This window comes from Myiozetetes cayanensis, unplaced genomic scaffold (assembly GCF_022539395.1).
Source record: "Myiozetetes cayanensis isolate MyiCay16 unplaced genomic scaffold, myiCay2020 scf17, whole genome shotgun sequence".
Taxonomy (NCBI): Eukaryota; Metazoa; Chordata; class Aves; order Passeriformes; family Tyrannidae; genus Myiozetetes; species Myiozetetes cayanensis.
Genome location: NW_026087378.1, coordinates 13,771,041 through 13,790,630, shown reverse-complemented (window position 1 = coordinate 13,790,630; position 19,590 = coordinate 13,771,041). Strand labels below are relative to the sequence as shown.

Sequence of the window (19,590 nt, the reverse complement as noted above, 5' to 3'; positions counted from 1 at the left end):
CGGATTTCTGTAAGCCAGGGGTGGTTTCGCAGCACAACTGTGGGGAGAGAAGGAGCTGCAGTTCTGACCAGGGGATAAATAGCCTCTTGCAGAAATGTTTCTGGCCTCCTTTCTGAGCATCCTTCCCCACCAGATCTTTGTGGCTTTAAAGAGTAGAAGAGTTTTTGAGTGAGGCCAGGGCAAATGCCTTTCTTGCTGGTGTAGCATCTTGTTTGCCATCTGAACCGATGGAAAATCTGAGTAGCCGAGCTGCAATCTTCTTGTAACACCAGGTTACCATAAAATCATAGAATAACAGAATGATTTGAGCTGGAAGAGACCTTAAAGCTCATCTCATTCCAGCCCCCCTTGCCATGGGCAGGGACACCTTGCACTGGCCCTGTCTAACCTGGCCTCGAACACCTCCGTGTTCTGCTCTGGTGGGAAGCAGGACAGTCCATGCCTTTGCTGTGAGGAGCTTTGCTCTCTGCTTTTCCCTGGGGATGTATCCTGTGGATCAGCATCAGGACAGTTCATCTGCAGTTGTAGTGGTGTCTCCTGTCACTGCTCTGAAAGCTGTTCTCAGTCATCAGGCAGCAAGGCTGGCTGGTGGCTGGTGCTGTGCTTTGGATCAGGCATGAGGCAAACGGGAAGGAAAGATCTGCCCTACTTTGAACAGCAGAAATGCTTAAGTTTAGTTTTCAAAACTAAAGCTCATTCTGCTCCAGTGTCATGTTCAAATGTACACGTAGAACAGCACATCCCTCACTTGGGCTTTGTGGCTCCTAAATAAGCTAAGCCATAGCTAATTTTAGAAATATCACTGAAAAGCTATTCTTTGTCTCATTTCATGGCTAAGAATAGAAAAGGCTCAGAGCTCCAAACATGTGTTTAAGTGAGCAGGAGCCAGCCCAGCACTGCTTTTGATGGGAAAACCACACAACCCATGGCCCTGCTGCAGGACAGGAACGCCTGCACCACACCAGTTTGTGCTGGGAAGGGGGCTTGCATTCCCACTATCCCACTGTGCCCAGTAAATCTATTACCCCTGTTAAGCATCAGGAATTAGGGTATTCATTCATTCTCAGATGCAAACCTGCATGCCTCTTGGTTTTGATTTGCATGGGCAAACCTTTGTGGGAAGGGCAGATGTAAAGTGGCTTCTCCATCGGGCTGTTTTCCTTTCCGCTTCATGGCTTTCCTCCTTGGAGCAGGGATGCAAAACACAGGAGTTGCCCAGGACTCCCAGTCTGCTGTGCAAGCAGCTGGGAGAGGTCCAGGACAAGTCAACCAGAGCCCTGTCTCCATCTGTGCCACCTCCACCAAAGCCAACTGGAGCTTACTGCTCATTCTGCCTGAGCAAAATCATTACCAAAGTGAAAGGCACTGGTGAATTGAGTCCAGGGATCCTAAATGACATGTCACAAGTCACACAGCAAATCATCTGCAGTCTCTGGTGGAACCAAAGAGGTCTGGCTGGCAATGCCCACAGCTCTTAGCCCCTGCAGAGCTGTCTGACCTGCTGTGTTGCCATTTTCTCCCCGTTTCAGGGTCTGTCTGTCCTGTTTCTCTTTTCTGGATTTATCCTGGGACAAATCCTGACATTCCACCACCAAGGCTTTGCCCTGTCAGTTTGGGTTTAAAGGCAACCCTGGGCGAAACCAGGCATGTAGGGAGCAGCACGAGACGCTCGGGGCAGGAGGCTGGTGTAGATGGCAGTGTGAGTGTGTGTGTGTTCCTTACAGCTGTGCAGCTCTTTGGAATAGGTTCCCCTCTCTCTGCTCCAACACACAGAAGCACTTCCCATTATGTTCACCAAGAAGAGCCTTTCACAAGGTGCTGGGCTCCCACAGCCACACCGTGTGTAACCAGGGGCAGCTGCCAGAGGAGACAGGTTTTTCTTTGCTTAGTTTTCCTGGGTTTGATGCATTCCCAGTGCTGCCTCAGCTCCCCCTGCTCCTTTTCCCAGCACTGGACGTCAGTCCAAGGGGGATTTCAGCCCAAGGGCTCACTGGTGACCATGTCATGTTTTCAAAGGCATTGCCCTCAGTGTTTAGTGGTGGCCTTGGCAGAGCTGGGTTAATGGCTGGACTTGGTCTTTAGAGGGTCTTTTCCAACCTAAATGATTCTGGGATTCTGGGACCCTGTGTCTGTCCCTGAGTGAGAGCCCTGGTTAGGAAAGCCCAAGAGTGGCTTTCAGAGTGAATCTGAAAGATGTGAGAGCTGTTGTCCCTGCTTTGTTGATGGGTTTTTCTTGCAGGGTGCTGTAATGTTTGTTTAGTAATTTGTTCAGTGCTTTTAGTCATCCCCAGCCTCGCCTCCAACCACAGGACTGCAAAAGGGCACTGGCCCTTTCTGCTGATGGATCCCGATGACTTCTGAGTGCCCTCCCTCCTTGTGTCTTGCAGTCCAACAAAGTTCCCGTTGTGCAGCCGTCCCACGGAGTCCACCCGCTCACCCCGCTCATCCCGTACAGCAACGACCACTTCAGCCACGGCTCCCACTCGCCCCACCTGCCCGCTGACATCAACCAGAAACAAGGTAGTGGCAGCGCTGGGGACCTGTGTGCTGGGGGGGGGACAGGGCTGGACACCACTGAGATGAAGGCTGTCACCTTCCCGCTCCCAGATCAACGAGAAAAGTCCAGAGCTTTGGCCAGCTGGGGCATTGCTTTGCAGTAGGAGGTTATTGAGCTTATTGGCAATGCTTTGTGAACCTGGGCAAGGGCTGTTTGATATCCAGAGTGCCAGCCCTGCTGGTGGGGTGAGCTCAGTTCTCTGTACAGGCTGTCCTGTACCTTGAGACCAGACCAGAGGCTGCGCGATGATGTGCAAGAGTCAACCAGAAAATGGAAAGTAATCTTTCCTTTGACTCATACCCAAACTGTTGTCAGGTTGTCGTTTTGAGAAAATAAATGCTTGAAACAGGAAATATTTTGACTAAACAGGATCAGTGTCTGATAGCTGACTGGATTGTGACATGTGTGTCCCCATAGCCACACGCTGTGTGGTTGTCACTCGGTTCTTCGGGTTCCTGTGTGAGCTCAGGCCACGTCAGCTGGCTCTTGAGGCTACAGGGGAAAGTACAGTAGGCAGAGGTTAAACCCTGAACTGTAAAATATACCCTGAACTGTGAAAGACAGGTATGTGCAGAGGAATTCACCCCAGTCCATCATTCCGTCGTTCTTCATGGGTTACTGGCAAACTGAGTGTAAAATCAATCATTTCTCAACTTTACATTGGTGAAGAACTTCTCTTCAGGTTATCCAGGCTTTTACATGAACATGATGTTGATTTCATGGCAAAGCAAGCAGATTCACAGTTTTGTGTCAGACTAAATTCGGGAAGGATTTCAGGGTCCATCAGAGCCCAGAAATCAGCGCCAAAACAGAGGCACAAAACCAATTGTTGTGATTTGGGCAAAGGCCTCCACCCAGGAGTGATCCAAACTATCCTGGAGGCACCAGCTTCACCAAGTTAACATTGTTGATAAAACAGTGGGTTATCAAGGATGCTCTTGGCTGGAGAAGCCACTGAGTGATCCCTGGTCTGAACCCCCAGGCCACGTTCTGGACTCAGCAGGGATGGTAATGGGCAGGATTCAGGTCTGGTGTAAGAGGTACCCAGGCACATCCTGGTTGTCTTCCGGGCAGCACTTTGCTTGTCAGCCACCAGAGCATAATAAACTCAACAGAAGAATGAGAAGAGTTAACAAAATAAACCTGTTAAAGCTCAGCTAACTGCAGAGTTTGAGTCTGGAGAGGCAGCCTGCAGATTCCTGAGTCTGCAGGGAAGGTGACCCGACACACCCTCCTTCCCTGTTCCTTGGCAGTGGCTGGCAGAGCCCTGCCCCTCCCTGTGAGCTGCCTGCTGGGACTCACTGCCAGCTGGAAGCTTTAAGCAATACAGGGGACAGCCTTAAGCACCCAAGGGATGAGCTGGTTGTGTCCCTCTGTGGAGGCTGCAGTTGGCACTGGGGCAGTCCCTGAGTGTTCTGTGGTGGGTCAGTAATTCTGGGAAGCTGTCCTTGGGCTGCCCACCCACGTGTGCCCTCTGTCCCATGTATGCTGTGCATTTACAGACACAGGGAGTTGTCCCTCCCAGACACCCCCAGGTCCCTCAGCTGGGACCTGCCTCTGTGGTGCAGCTGTGATCATGCCCCATGCCTGTATTGCTGGGTGAGGGTTTCCTTCCCTGTTCCTCCTGGATGTGTCCCATCTCTGTTTGCATCACTGAAATAGCTCCCATTATCACCCAGTGCAAGCGCTTAAGAGTCACCATCACACTCATTCTCCCAGCATCCCTTTAAAGTATCTCACAGTAGCCCAAGGACACGCAGACAAGGAAATACAAGCAGGAATTCTGAGTCAGTGGTTGGTGCCCCAACCACTGGGCCAGCAAGAATAACTTGTGCTCTGGCTTATGCAACTCGTATTGTTGGAGGTGCAAATCTCAGGATATTCCAGCAGCTGCCTGGCATGGGTGCTGGTTTTGTTTGACCCTCCAGTGGGCTGCTTGAAGCAAATCTCAAACTGAGTTATATATTCCTTTCAGGTCAGTGATGCATTTATTTTAGCCTAATAAGATGCTTGGAGTCTGTTGGTGTTGTTCCTGATTAATAATTTATCATTGATACACCTAAAAAAAAAAAATCCAGAGTTCCGAGTTTGCAACTGCTTGCAACTCACCACCAATTTATTCCATGTGTTTATCACCCAGGACAGCCAGTGGCAATCCCTGTCCCCAGCTTTTGTCTGAGGTAGCAGCCAGCGTTACCCCCCTGTGCCTCAGAGCTCAGCCCCAGTGCCCCTCCAGCCTCCCAGGGCAGGGGTCAGCTGGAGGCTGTTTTTGGCAGCAGCTCCGTGGTTGTCTGAGTCCCACCCGCAGCCTCAGGCCCTGCAGGATGTTTTCCAGTCCAGGTGGAAGGGAGTGATGCTGGGCTGTGTCCCCTGGCCATGCTGCCCGTGCCAGCAGCTTTGAAGATCTCCCAGGGATTCCCCGTGCGAAGGGTGAATTCCCAGCTGGCACCATACCCACCTCCACAGTTCCCTGGCACCCACAGAGCCCGCAGAACAATTGTTTTGAACTCAAATTGTTTAAAATGGAGATAGAAGCGGTGCCTGCTGGAGCATCCCCACTGCCAGCTCACGGGGGGTCCTGCCGGTGGCTGCTGCAGAGGGGGCATAGGAACGGCTTGGACCATCCATGGAGCACCTCAGGAGACTCCCTGGGAAGGGCAGAGGGATACCTGGAGTCGACCAAATCCTTAGCAAAGCAAGTTGCTGCTTGGCCTCAGGGTGGCATGGAGCAGGGATGGTGCTTGTGCAAGAACAAGCTGCCCTCCCCACCACCTTACACGAGTGTCGGTGATTCTGCAGCCACGTGGCTGACCCACCACATCCCCACAGAGGCAACCACAGCAAATAAAGGGGAATTGCAATATCCTGCCACTTGCAGGCAGATATTTCACATGCATTGCCTCCTGGACAAGTGTCCATAGATGAAGCAGCCAGGGGACTGGGTTGGGAGTGGTCCGTGTCAGGTGGGGGATGCGGTGCTGGGTCCAACTGATCTCCTTCTCCCTTCTCCCAGGAGTGCACCGTCCTTCCCAGACGTCAGACATCCCTGGTTTCTACCCCCTGCCCCCCGGAGGAGTGGGACAGATCACGCCGTCGATGGGATGGTGAGTGAGGAGGGCTCTGCCCACGGACGCTCCACCCGGGCTCCCGTGCTTCATCCCGGCATCCCTGGAGAGGTGTTACAGCCTGCCTGATCCAAAACTGTCTCCTGCCGTACCTCCTCTGCCTGTGTGGGTTAGGGAACCCAGGGAGAGCTTCCTACCTATCCCTCCTAATCCCAGCAAAAGTCTCTCTTTTGAGTGGGGGGTAATTTTCTCCCTTGCTGGAGTTTGCAGCACAAACAGTGCTTTTCCTCAGCGTGCCACCAGCACAGTGTAATCCTGTGGGATGATCCATCTGCCAGGCCATGGTGTTTCTTAGGGTCTGACACACAAGGAAGAAGTTCTCCATGGCAGAGACCTGCCCTGCAAACGACCCCAGTCCCCACAGCCTGGGCACAGCACAGCAGGCTCAGTGGGAACTGCTGTCCCAGTGGGGACGGGGAAGGAGGGACCATGAACTGGAGCACTCCCAAAATGTCCCCCCTGCGTGGGCCAGCCCTGAGGAGCATCCTGCAGAGCAGAGCCTGTTGAGAAACCTGCCCCAGGCACACAGGTTAAAAATCCACCAGCGTGTGCTCTGTGGTGGTGTCCCTGGCTGTGTCCCCGTGACCGGGAGCGCAGCGGGGGAGCAGGGCTGGCTGGGGCTGCCGGGTGGGCACCCTCACTGCCCTGATTAATTTTTAATCCCTGCTGAGGACATGGGGCATGGCAGAGGCTGACAGAAAGGGTGGTGGCTGCAGGTGGCAGTTCAGGGTGGCCAGGACAGGGAGAGAGTGCAGGGAGGGTGATGTGACCAGATTCCCCCAGTGCTGAGGGATTTTTATCAGCAAAGCCCCACAGAGACCTTCAGGTACGAGAACCAATTGCATAGTTGGGATAGAGGGGCTTTGGACTTCGTTTTGTTTATGAATTTCATGTTCCAGATATTTAACCACAAGGAAACAGAAGCTGAAGCCTTTGATACACAGTTTGGCTTCAAAGAGATTAACATTTTACCTTCTGTGCTAAATCTGCTACTCTTGGGTGATGATTTAACTCCTCAGATGATGTGATTCATCCTCAGGGAAAACAAGGACTGGGGTGACTGTGCTGTAACATGAAAGAAATAGTTGGGAGCTGGAGAGAAACGAGCCTGTTTGTCAAATGGAAGGTCCACTCCTGGGATGGGATGGGATGGGATGGGATGGTGCTGCTCAGGCAGCCCTGGGTGAATGGAGTGAGAGCAGCCTGGCTTTTGTGGAGGTTTTGTGGGGCAGTTGGTGGTGGAGGAAGTTTGCATGGATGAGAGCTTCTTCATCATCCACAGGGTTTGGCATCCTCAGATGCCTTCATTAGTGACTAACAGAGCAGATATGGTAAAGCAACAAACAGCCTGACGTGCAGGGAGCAGCACCTTGAGGCACATGTGCCTAATAGTGCTTTTGCTCATTCTTCTCCTTGCCCAAAATTTATGGAAGGAACCCCAAACCCACTCCTGGAGTGCCCAGTCTTCAGCTGAGGCTCAGCACACCAGTGTGGGGGATGCAGAAGCACCAAATCCCATCAGGTTCATGGCAGCATCCCTTGTGCCATGGCACAGGCTGTGTGCCAGGGATGGTCATGCCAGGGATGCATCCCAGAGAAGCTGTGGCTGCCCCATCCCTGGAAGTGCCCAAGGCCAGGTTGGACTGGGGCTTGGAGCAACCTGGGATAGTGAAAGGTGTCCCTGCCCATGGCTGGGGAGTTGAAACTTGAGATGATCTTTAGGGTCCCTTCAGCCCAATCATTCCATGACTCTGGGCCTGTGCCAGTGCCACCAGGTCAGCTGCTGAGCCAGGATGGCCACACAGGAAGCAGCTTTTCCTGGAGCTGGCAGCAGGAGCTGGGCAGAAACGGGTCTTGTTCTCACCGAGCGCTTCGGGAGGAGGAGCTGCAATCACTGTCTCTGTAATTAGCTGGGATGACAGTCGGATAAAAGCCTCCAAGAGTCCAGTCCAGTGAGTTTTGCTCCTGGGAGCCTGGCAGTTCACCTTGGCCAGGAGCCTGCACATGGTGTCGCTCCCCTGTGCCACGGCAGCCCCTGCACTGCTGTCCCACTGCTGTCTGAGCTGCCCCCTCAGCATCTGGTGATACTCTGGAGATACTGAGGGAGCTGGAGTTGTTCAGCCCAGAGAAGAGAAGACTCTGGGCAGACCTCAGAGCCCCTTCCTGTATGCAAAGGGAGCTTACAAAAAAGGAGATGAACTTTTTATGTGGGCAGATAGTGATAGGACAAGGGGAATGGTGTTAAACTGAAAGAGGAAAGAGTTAGATTAGATACTAGGAAGAGGTTCTTTACTTGGAGAGTGGTGAGGTCTTGGCACAGGTTGCTTAGAAAGGCTATGGATGTCCCATCCCTGGAAGTGTCCAGGGCCAGGTTGGACGGGGCTTGGAGCAGCCTGGGCTGGTGGAAGGTGTCCCTGCCCATGGCAGGGGGTGGAACTGGATGGGCTTTAAGGTCCCTTCCAACCCAAGCCAGTCTGTAATTCCATGATATGATAGGCTGGAAGCAATTGTGCATTCCCAACCATCAGGGGCTGATTTTGCAGCTGCACTAACTTCACGTCAGGGGGACTTCGGATGAAGCTGCGAGTGCCTGACCCCGTTCCTATCCCGGTGTCCCAGACTCTGGAGGAACCCAGGTCGCTTCTGGATTAGCTCTGAGTGTTTTCTCAGCCCTGGGGCAGCCGCCTCCAACTTCAAAGGCTGTTTGGGTTTCCCGGTGTGGCAGCACTTGGCTGTTTGTTGGTGTGTTTATACCCGCCGACATCTAAGGGGTGGGAGAGGGCTCCTGCCTGGCAGGGTGTAAACACCTTCCCTGCACACAGATCCTGCAGATTTCGGTCAAGCCGAGACACAGCAGCTCCCTCAGCAACAGAAACAGGAACCTTCTTCCTGCCCCACTGTCACTGTCCCTCTGCAGGGCAGAACCTTGTCCTTGGCCCTGAAAAATCCCAGGCATCCAAGAGCTCAGGCCTTCCCGGGGCACCACACTTGATGAGAGTGGACTTTTGGTGGGGTTTTTGGTTATTAGAGCTGAAAACAGCTGGTGCTGGGTTTGGGCACAGCTCTGTGCAGCCTGGCCAGAGGAGCATGAGCACCAGTGCAGGTGTAAGGACCCCATCGTGCCCCATCCCTGGAAGTGTCCAAGGCCAGGTTGGACGGGGCTTGGAGCAACCTGGGCTAGAGGAAGGTGTCCCTGCTCATGGCAGGGGGTGGAACAAGATGGGCTTTAAGGTCTCTTCCAACCCAAACCACTCTGTGATTCTATAATCTCAGTTTCCATGTGCAGTCTTAGGCTGGAAGCATCTCTTGGTGGGTTTGCAGAACAAGCCAAGGTATTTTTGAGCTATTTCCATATGAAAATGTGGGGGTTCCCTTGCTGGGAACAACAAGGAACTTCCTGCATAGTTATTTTACTATCTCAAAAATAATTTCCAGCTCCAGGTCTGGTACATGCCCAGTCCCCAGTACGAAAACACTTTGAAAAGGAATGAGCTTCTGGCTGTTTAAAACTGATGGGCACCCTTGAAATGATATGCTGGGGAAATCAGAGTATTCCTGAATACAAGGGCAGAGTAGGTACTTTCTCTCCAGACACCAGGAAGTTCCTGTGCTTGGGCATCACAGAATCACAGAATGGGTCAAGTTGGAAGGGACCACAGAGGGTCATCTGATCCAACCTCTCTGCCCAAGTAGGATCATCCTAGAGCACATGGCAAAGGATTGCATCCAGATGGTTCTGGAATATCCTCAGTGAGGGACACTGCACACCCTCTCTGGGCAGTCTGTTCCAGTGCTCAGTCACCCACACAGTAAAGTTCTTCCTCATATTCATCCTCCTGGTGCAGCCTCTTGTGCACTGCACAGAGGCTCTGACCAGGCTTTAGTTTTCTGGTCAAGCTGTGCTCTTTTAAGCAACTTCTTCTGTTGCTGCAACAGCAGCTGATTTTTCAGCACACACCTCTGCATTTTGCATTTTTTAATCAGATGAACTCAAAGATGCACCAGGAGCTGCTCAGCACTAGGGTTGGAGTGGGGTCAGAATCGAATCCAACCTTTGTAGGAAGTCCCAGGTTCTCTCAAAATAAAGTCCAAGTCCTGCAGTGCCCCTTGAATCCAAAGGACAGGCTGAGTGTCCTGCCAGCCAGGGGCGTCGGTGCCCCGCGTCCCCTTAGCAAAGGGTATCTTTAGGAAACACCCCGTGGCTGTGGATACTTTATAGCCTCTTTCTTCCCGATCCCAGGCAGAGCCAGTCTGTCTATCCGCTCCCGTCATGTGGATTTAGACAGCCGTACTCGTCAGCGCTTTCTGCTGGGGCTTCTTTCTCCAGGTGAGTACGGGCTGTGTGACACAGGGCAGCAGCTCAGCCGGTCTCGCAGCTTGCAGTGTGTGCAGCAGGAGCTTGCAGCAGACCAGAGCCACCAGGGACAGCCACACACCCACCCTGGGGCAGCCACGGGGAGAGAAGGCGCTTGGAGGCAGTGTCTGGTCCAGAGGGTGCCCGGGGGAATATCGAGGATGAAGGATGCTCAGCTGTTGGGTTGTCATAGAGCAGAAGTCTAAACAGAGCCAGAAACCCCAGCCCTCAGCTCAGCACTGGGAAAACGGGCTGGAAGCCACTGCTCAGGATTTTGTTCCGTGTCACTGGCCCTAATCCTGGATGTCTCCCTGCTGCCACCACCACTGAGCTTTGCTCTGCAGGGACCCGTCTGTGTTCCTGGTCTCAGCTTTAAAAGCAGGACAGGCAGTGGGCAGTGATCTGCTGCCCTGCCATCGGGCACAGGTCAGTTCTGTGAGACAAAATCACAGCTTCTGTCTTCAGGGGAGCACAGTACATCACTGTGGGTGGGCATCACAGAGCCCAGCCCCTCCAGGTGTGCTGCTGGGCAAAGCCCCCGTGGCTGCGTGGGGGTGTCTGGGCTCATGCACCGGCTTTTGCTTCTGCTTCATGTTGTCCTGAAGAGCTGTTAGTGGAGATTTCCCACAGGAAAACCAGGCAAACCCTTGCTCATGAGAGCCCTTAGCCATGCAGGAACCTGGATCCCTGCAGCCCTCGATCCAGGCCATTCATCCCTCCATCCATGGAGCCCTTAGTCCTGCAGAAGAGGGGAGAGGGTGCTGCCAGCCCTCCTTGCTCACGAGGCATCACCCTTGCACAGCCTGGAGGATGAAGGCAGGAGGAGCTAACGGTTCCCCACGGAGCCCCAGCAGCCTCCCCGAGCTCCTGCTTGCAGGATTTTGGGGTGGATTTTGCAGCAGTGCTGCAGCCGAGAAAGTACACCTGGTCAGATAAGGATCAGACTGTGCTGGTGGATTAAATTAAACAGCTTTTCTTTTCGTGCCAGCATATCTAATGAACAGTTCATCTCCCATGGGCAATTCTGCCATCTCAAGCTGCAGTCATAAAGTGGCAAGCTTGGCAAAGCTGACTGTGCTGGCTTTACCCTCCAAAGCTCCAGAGAGAGCTAATGAAGCCTGAGAGCTAGCGAGACCTCTCATGATCTCAGCCCGTGCTGTGGAGAGCATTGCTCAGGCAAGGTGCACCTCCTAGAGTTGCAGTTGGGTTCGTGTTCAGACTCAGGCTGTTTCTGTTAAAAGGAAGGTGCGGGGTGGTCCTAATCTCTCCCATCCAAAGCCCTGGTTGAGTTTGTTGTTTCTTTGTGCAGTGCTAATGAGATATTGCAGCAACAGAGATCTGAGTGGCTGAAGCTGCTGGTTGGAAGTGCCCTGGCCCTCGGCCAGGCCGGCTCTGGCTGCAGGCGGTTCCCTCGCCATGGCACCGGACCCTTTCCAGCCGTGTGCCCGCGGGGGTGACCCGGGGTGGTGGGCACTGCCTGCCCCCTCCAGCCTGGCAGCACCCACCTGCTTTCCGTGTCCTCCGCTTCCCGTCCGCTTCTGCCACGTCCAAGCGCCGTCCCCGTGAGACGCTGCCCGGCGTCCCCACAGCCCCGGCACGGCACGGCCTGCCTGGCACGGCTCACCCGCTCTCTGTTGCAGGTTCACTCACCCACTGATGCTGGGCTCCGGCATGCACACCACCGGCATCCCGCACCCCGCCATCGTGCCCCACTCCGGCAAGCAGGACATGGAGCACTATGACCGCAACATGTGAGTTGGAAGCGCGGGCAGGGCTCGTGAAACGGCACCTCGGCACCCGTTTCATTTATCGCCCTTAACGCCCCTTCTGGGGGCAGGATGGGTGAGCCCCGAGCTCTGTCTGCACCTGAGGTGCAGTTGGGGTGGTTTGGGGGGGAGTTTTCTGCTGAGCCAGGCTGGAGGGTGGCTCTGGTGCTGACAGCTCCTCCTTTGGTCCCACCAAGGAAACCTCAACCAGAACCAAAGAGAGAGAAGGAAGCCAAGAAGCCCACTATCAAGAAGCCCCTGAACGCTTTCATGTTGTATATGAAAGAAATGCGGGCGAAAGTCATCGCCGAGTGCACCCTGAAGGAGAGCGCTGCCATCAACCAGATCTTGGGAAGGCGGGTAAGAGCTCGTGGGCCCAGCACCATCGCCCCAGTGCCCCATCCCCGTGCCCTTGCAGCTGCTCTCCAGCACGTTACGAGCATCTGCTTCAAGACTGGGTGCTCTTATCCCTGTCAGATGTGCCCCGGGGCAGGCTGGCCGTGGTGGGGCGGGCTGGGAGGGCGGCGGGGCCGTGTCTCGTGTCTCACTGCCCTGTGTGTCCCTGCAGTGGCACGCGCTGTCCCGGGAGGAGCAGGCCAAGTACTACGAACTGGCTCGCAAGGAACGGCAGCTCCACATGCAGCTCTACCCTGGCTGGTCTGCCAGAGACAACTACGTGAGTGCCCGCCCTGCTCGGCCCCCCTTCCCTTGGCGTGGCCCGAGGTAACCCAGCTGGTGTTTGCCAAACAGCCCGCCTGGCCCTGGCACTGCCACTCCTGGTGGCACCAGCGCTGTGGGAATTCACATTTCAGGAGTATTTTGAGCACCCTCCCGGCTTATTGCCTGTCTGTAGGATGGGTGGTACAGCCCCAGCTACCACAGGTGTTTGTTTGCTTATTGTCCAGACAAATAGAAGTAGTAAGGAAGAGGAGCTTTGAGGTGATGGGGATGGTCTTTGGAAATCCAGTTTTATGGAAACATACTGCTTTGTGCATCTTGGGCAGCAGCTGAGATAGCTGGGAGGGTGGGCAGGCCCTGGCACAGGTTGCCCAGAGAAGCTGTGGCTGCCCCTGATCTCTGGAAGTGTCCAAGGCCAGGCTGGACAGGGCTTGGAGCAACCTGGGATAGTGGAAGGTGTCCCTGCCCAGGGCAGGCGTTTGAAACAGCATATGTTTAAGGCCCCCTCCAACCCAAACCATTTTAGTATTCTGTGATTTAAAATAGTGGCTCTTTTTGAAGAAGGTTTTTCCTTGTGACTTTCTTGACTGTTCTGATATCACATGCCCAATGAGCTCGTTAAGAGACCCGAAGCAAAGCACACATTAAGTCTTCAGATATCTGTCCATCCACTCAAGGACTCTGTCCCTTTGATCTAAGCCTCCATCATTTCCCTCACAGACACTTTCTTTCCCCTGGAAGCTGCCCAGTGAGCTTCCATCCATCCATCCCACACTGCCCACAGCCCTCCTTCCAGAAATCCCAAACTCCACCAAGGGCAAGAAAACACCCTTAAAGAGCCCAGAGCACCCCAAAGCCCCCTAAAAAACAGAGGGCAGAGATGATGCAGAAAAAGCAGAGGTGAGGGGAAACCCCCAGCCCACATTTTGATGGGCACACATCTGGAGGGCCTTTAACACCTGAAGGACATGGTACCAAGACCAAGCACACCCTCCGTGGAGATCTCAATCTGTATCATCATTCATCTGGTTCCTTGGGGAATCACGGGCTGGTTCCTCGCTCCAGAAGGTGGATATTGGTCCTGCCAGCATTGCAAACCAGCTGTTTTGGGTGCTGTGGTTGTTGAAGAGATGCTGTTCTCTGCGGAGCCTGAGCAGGGAGGAGGAGGAGGAGGAGGAGGAGGAGCAGGAATGTAGGTCACTTCTGCAGCACGTGATGCGGATATCGGGCAGGAAATACAGTTGCTCCCCCAGTGAAGAAACAGCTCACCACAGCTCAGAGCTTTCCACCTTCACTCAAACCACAAGAAGTCATATAAAAAGTCACGGGTCAGAGGCAGCCCTGTGAGCTGCTGCTCCTCACAGCCAGATTTGCTGCTGCGCTGCTGTGCCCTCATTAGCGGCTCATTAGGGCAGGAGGGGACTTGCTGCATCTTGTGAATCAAGAGAGGCAGTTTGGGGATGAAATAGGGCTTGCTTGTTAGTGAAAGAAGAGTGAGAGATGGGTCCAGAGCTGCCAAAGCACTGAAATAGGTCAGTGTTATTTGAAAATAAATTTCTGGGGATTTCCTTAAACTTTCTTTCCCGTTTGAAATCAGGGAACGTTAAGGAGCAGTTTGGGTATAAGGCACCACATTAAAGCGTGTTTTGGAAACAGGGAAGGTGCTAAAATGGGCCAAGGGCTTTTCAGAAACATAAAGAGGGAAGAGGAATATGGCAGGAGCATCAGCTGTTGATAGATAAGGCTGAGCAGTCCCTTTGCAGCCCTTCCCTCTTCATCTCTCCCTGGAATGGGCTGAGCCAGCAGCACTGTGGCTCTTAACCACCAGATCTGGTCACCTGTGGGGCAGCTGCCACCCCAGCACCCAGCCCAGCCCCAAACACCCTGCACAGCACCCTCGTTCTCCTGGAGCAGGGATAACAGCCTTTCCTTTGGTTTCCCAGGGGAAAAAGAAGAGACGGACACGGGAAAAGCAGCAAGATTCCAACTCAGGTAAAGGCGTGCGTGCGGTGCCTGTCCCCGTGTTCCCGCTCAGAGGGGACAATCCAAAGCAGTTGTTGTGTTTTATCATGTTTTCCTTCATTCTCCTGAGCTTAACCAAAGAAACACACATTTGTTATTTTTTTTAAGGCACGGCAAATTAACATTTCTGCGACTTTTTCATAGACGTGTTCGAATTAGAACATGGGGAGTGGGTGAAAACTGAACAAATTAGATTTTGGCAACTGTTTATAACTTCGTATAAACTGTCACTAAATTTATTGAAAACATTCAGGGTGCATGTTCCCATCAGACCTGCAGGTGTCATTAATTAAAGAAAACTCTCAAATGCACCAGCAGCACTGTGGGTGGGATGAAATGCAGTGACAGGATTGAAGATCACCCATGGGGCTACCCCAGGTTTGGATTTCATTTCAAAATAACCAAGAGTTTCTGAAGCAAAGTCACACTAAAACCCAGTACCAGCTGCCTCCCTGCACCCCACTGCTGACGAGGAAAGGCCCTTTTGACAGATTTGAGACTGTATCCCCATCATCCAAGGCTATTCCTGTTCTAAAGCATTTCTGCCATATCAGAAACAAACAATATCTGTACCAATGAATATTCATCATAAACCATCAAGAGAACTGTCCTTGCCCACTGTGGCATCACATCTACAGGAAGTTAGACAGCCTGTTTTTCCCTGTGTGTCCATTCTGGGATTGCCTACAGGGTCACAAAGAGCTTTTCCCACTCTCCAGCTCACCATTACTGCTCACTGCTCTTACTTGTGGATGAAACTATTGTCATCCATAAGATAAGCCATTGGCTTTCTAAGCAAAACACTGGTTGTCTGTCTCTCCAGAAATGCCCCCTGGGGAGGGTGCCAGGTCAGCCTGTTGCTCTCCCAGCCTGGCACAGCCACTCCAAGGCCTGGCACCCTGAGCTGGGGACCCCATGGTGCACAGCTGGCTGCATCTGGGCAGTTCAGTAGTTGGTTAAGACATTGGGGGCCCAGCTCTGGTGTTATTGCTGTGGTTTACACATCCATGCAACCAGAATCCTGCAGCCTGCAAAAATTCATAACGTTCAGATTATCTCATTAATTGCATGAATCACCATTGGATGACGTCTTTGAATTGTCCAGAAAAAGCAATTCCATGACTCTGTCGCAGTTATGTCTTCACTTTAATTAACACTACTGATCCTGCTCAGTGTCTAGACTGATAAGGGGAATACAAGCTTTTAGGCCTATATGTAGTGTGTATATATATTTATATATATATCCCTATATATGTCCTGTCTGTGTGATATAAAAATGATAATGGATTGAAACCAACTGCTGGTCACACACAACAGCCTGAGAGAGGGAGGCTGAATCCAGCACAGAAATGTGCTGTTCAACTCCCATTTACAGCACTAGAGAAAAACAGGATGTGCCTGAAAGCAAATCGGGCTTCACCCTAATGAGTCCCATAATTAAACAGTAACACTGCAACGTTTTAGGGAAGGCCATGGAACAGCTTTTCCATTAAAACTGGAAGGGGGATGGTGGGGGGCAGAGTGCAATAACCTGGCCTAGGTCTCCTCGGTGCTAACTCTGCTTTCAGCTGCTTCTGCAACGTTTCCTCTTCTTTCTTCCGTGCGCAGTCCGAGCTCACTGGCAGCCCTGGCAGTCGCTGCTGGGAGGGCAGGGAGCAGGTAAGGATGCAGACACAGGAGCCAGGTAGTGCCTCTGGAACTTGGCAGCCTCTCCAAACTTAAGAAATTTGAAGAGCCTTGAATTTCCCCGTAATTGCCCAGGTTTCCTGGAGCTGCTTCCCAAACCTCCTCCTCCTCCAGCTGCCAGCAGCGATCACCGATATTTGCCTAACGATCACTTTTTTCCAGGAGAGGTGGTGCCAGCAGGAAAAAAAAAAAAAAAAAATTTTGGGATTGTAGTCTGTTAGTCGTGTGTTCAAGTGGCTAAAATGATGTTGCCTCTTTTCTTCCTCCTGCTCCTCCTCCTCTTTGTGCCTCTGCCTTGCCCATTCTCGCCGCGCATGCTTCTGTGTTCAGATCCTGCCTCTCCTAAGAAATGCAGAGCTCGCTTTGGCCTCAACCAACAAACGGACTGGTGCGGCCCGTGCAGGTGTGTATCGGCATCTCCTCGCTGCTGGGGCGCTGCGGGGACAGCGGGAGCAGCTGCGGTGCCCTCCCGGTGCCCGCGGGGATGGCTGTGCCCTGGGCATCCCCCGCAGCTGCTGCCTGAGCCGGAGGGTCACGCTGGGTTTCTCACACCCCGGGGCAGGGTTGGTGTAACGCTGTACATACTCCTCAGCTGGTGGAATTCCCTGGTCTTAAAAGCTAATTTCCAGGGTGGAGACCTCTGTGACCCTGCTGTGGGGCTTTTTTCCCCCCCGTTAGCGATTTCCAATCACATAAACAGCACCCTAGGGCCAGCAGTGAGGAGTTAGTGGGTTTCTTTTTCCCATTTATACTGGGCTAACCATGTATTTCAGGATCCAGCTCTTCCCGACCCTTAAATTTCACAGTACCCACCACGGGTGGGGTGGGACAGCCTCGAGCAGCAAAACAGTGCAGTGCCCTGCCCCTCAGGCTTCCAGGGAAGGGACATGGCCAGGACATAGGAAAGTTCAGGGCATCAACCAAGTGCTGCCTGGCTCAGGGGGGCTGCAAAGGCAGCCAGGCAGGAAAAGCTCCGTGGGGGCTTCTGGGCCTGGGCACTGGAGCACAGGGAGGCCCCAGCTCAGACAGAGGTCTGTGATTCCAGCACATGTTCACAGCAATGTGTTAAGGACTGTAGGAAAAGCTGGGAGTAAAGTACTGCTTGAAGTGATTAAAATCATTCAGTGCACCCAAATCTGGCCCAGACCTTGCTGCACCCCAAATTCTGGTCCCTGTGGCTGAGCCCCAGCTCCCCTGAGCTCCCCTCCTGCACCTTGGGGTGCCACAAGAGCTCCCTGCTCACCTTTTACACCCCAGGTGGTGTCATCAAGCACCGTTTTTTAACAACTAAGAATCTGGACAGAGCTCCCTTAGTGTCTCAGTAATATCTGAGTGTTCAGAGGGGGCTGATGGAGGCCCCATCCCTCCTGCAGCCAGGGTGGGTGCCCTGTGCCTTCCTCCACCTTTGCTCTGCCTCCACTCCAACTCTGAATTCAGCTTCTCCTCTGCACGGCTTCCCAATTAACACAGGCTGCTGGAGTGCTCAGAGACCTTGGCATGCTCTTCCTGTGTCCCCTGTGTAACCAAACCCTGGTCAGCCAGAGCTGCTCTGCAATTCCTGCACTAACACTCCAGGGCTCCTGTGCTGCCTGCTCTGGTCACCTGCAGAGAACAACTTCCCCAGGAGGATTTCCATCCACAGGAGAGGTGACCTGGTTAAGATTCATGTTGCTGCTTTGGAGCTTTCACCCTGTAGTTCCTACGGGGAGAGGGATAAGTTCCTAAAAGGAGGGAGATAAACCCCTTTAGCTGTGTAACATCCCCCTCAGCAGATCCCACGGACCGGTCCGTACCAGCAGTCTGTAGTGTCACACCTGCTTTTTTCTGCCCATCACTGTAAATCAGACCAGTGAACCCATGGGCAGATCCGTGTCACCTTAACACAGGTCACTGAAACTCCATCCTGCAGCTACTCCCGAGAGGTCTGTGGGGAACACAGCTCCTCCTCAGGCCCGTCTGCTCCGGGGAATTGCCACCCGTGGAAAATACCCTGCGAGTTAACGCGGGGCTGTCGTGTTCCCTGTCGCATCAGTTGGGTCAGCATGGCTGACGGTGGCACTGACAGCAGTAACAGCACTGCTCTCGTTCACATCCAGTGCAAGTCATGTTTCATACTGGCCTAGCTAATGCACGTTCTCACAGTGTCTGGGTTTTCATTAGGAAGATCAAAGAGAGGTGTGTGCCCGCATTAGCGAGGTCTCATTTCATCTGTTTTCCTCAAATGAGGCAGCCAGGGCAGGGAGCTGGGTGGGAGGAAGATGTTCTTCTACCTGTTTTAGCAGTAAAGTCATTAATGCCATCTCCAGCAGAGGAACTGTCCCCTTGCTACTGTTAAGGGCTCTTTCGTTTGAGATCTCTGTAGAGGTGCTCGAGGACCCACAGCAAGTGACACGAGGGATCTGTCACATGGAGAGAAGGAAAAGCAGCTCAACAGAGTGTGTAAAGACAAAACAGTGTGAGGGACTGACTCTGGACAGCCAGGGGCAGTTAAAACAATCAGGTGCATGAGATGACACCTGGAGTCCAGGGTAAATACTGAACAGAACTGCCCAGGGATCTGGAGGAATCATGTGCCAAACCAGCTGCAGCAAAAGTGGTGTGTGACTGGTATTTTTGAGACCCCCAAATCATTGACATCCAAACAAGTGGGAAGCCTGAGTGTCTTCTCCAGGAGGGATGAGGGGAGGCTGGTCCTGCTGCCAAATCTTTCTCCCCAGTTGGTGTCTGTGTACTGTCATTCTGTACCTGGACTGCTCCAGCATCCAAAGTGACACCTCAGACAACCTTCAACCATCTCCAGCCAGTCCCAGGCCAATTCCTTCCCTCTTCCTGATCTCTGTTGGGCATTTTGCACTCAGCTGCATCACTGAGCTGTTCTTGGAGATGGGAAATATGTTGAGATGCACAAATAGCTGAGAGCAGGGGCTCCTGCTGCCAAAAGAAGAACTGAGAGCTCAGACCAGGTTAGACAAGGCTTGGAGCAACCTGGTCTAGTGGAAAGTGTCCCTGCCTGTGGCGTGAGGTTGAAACAGGATGAGCTTTAAGGTCCCTTCCAACCCAAACCACTCTGTGGTTCTAAGTAGGTGATTCTGTGCACAGGTCTAGGAAGGTGCTGGGAAATGGGCTCTTGGGACCTTCGGATTTGGGATGAGAAAAGCCAGGACTGTTGTGAAGGGCAGTGTCCCAGCAGTGTCCCACTCACACTGCTGACTACAGCGGTGTGGCTGCCCGTGACACCAGCACACGTGTGTCCCGTGGGCCCCGCTGGGCTCTGTGGGGAGGGTGACCCCAGGGGGTCCTGAACTCATGAGATGATCACCCCACACAGCCTCCCAGAATCTGGTGGCTGGTGAGGAGTGACCTCCTGGGTTGATTTTAATTATTGTTTGGGGGGGGTTATTA

At 53.1% G+C, this 19,590-nt stretch overlaps 1 protein-coding gene across 6 annotated transcripts in view; it reads left to right on the top strand.

The window, feature by feature from the left end:
• Positions 1-19,590, top strand: part of TCF7 (transcription factor 7) — a 68,241-nt gene that overhangs the window by 44,393 nt on the left and 4,258 nt on the right. For 2 of the 6 annotated variants that reach the window (XM_050312404.1, XM_050312403.1), the window contains exons 4-11: positions 2,388-2,520; positions 5,571-5,661; positions 9,923-10,009; positions 11,677-11,787; positions 12,000-12,162; positions 12,371-12,478; positions 14,424-14,472; positions 16,519-16,591. In XM_050312404.1, coding sequence (XP_050168361.1) covers positions 2,388-2,520; positions 5,571-5,661; positions 9,923-10,009; positions 11,677-11,787; positions 12,000-12,162; positions 12,371-12,478; positions 14,424-14,472; positions 16,519-16,591 — 815 coding nt within the window. The remainder of the gene's footprint in view (positions 1-2,387; positions 2,521-5,570; positions 5,662-9,922; positions 10,010-11,676; positions 11,788-11,999; positions 12,163-12,370; positions 12,479-14,423; positions 14,473-16,518; positions 16,592-19,590) is intronic. The other 4 variants (XM_050312406.1, XM_050312405.1, XM_050312408.1 and 1 more) reach the window with 3 other exon arrangements.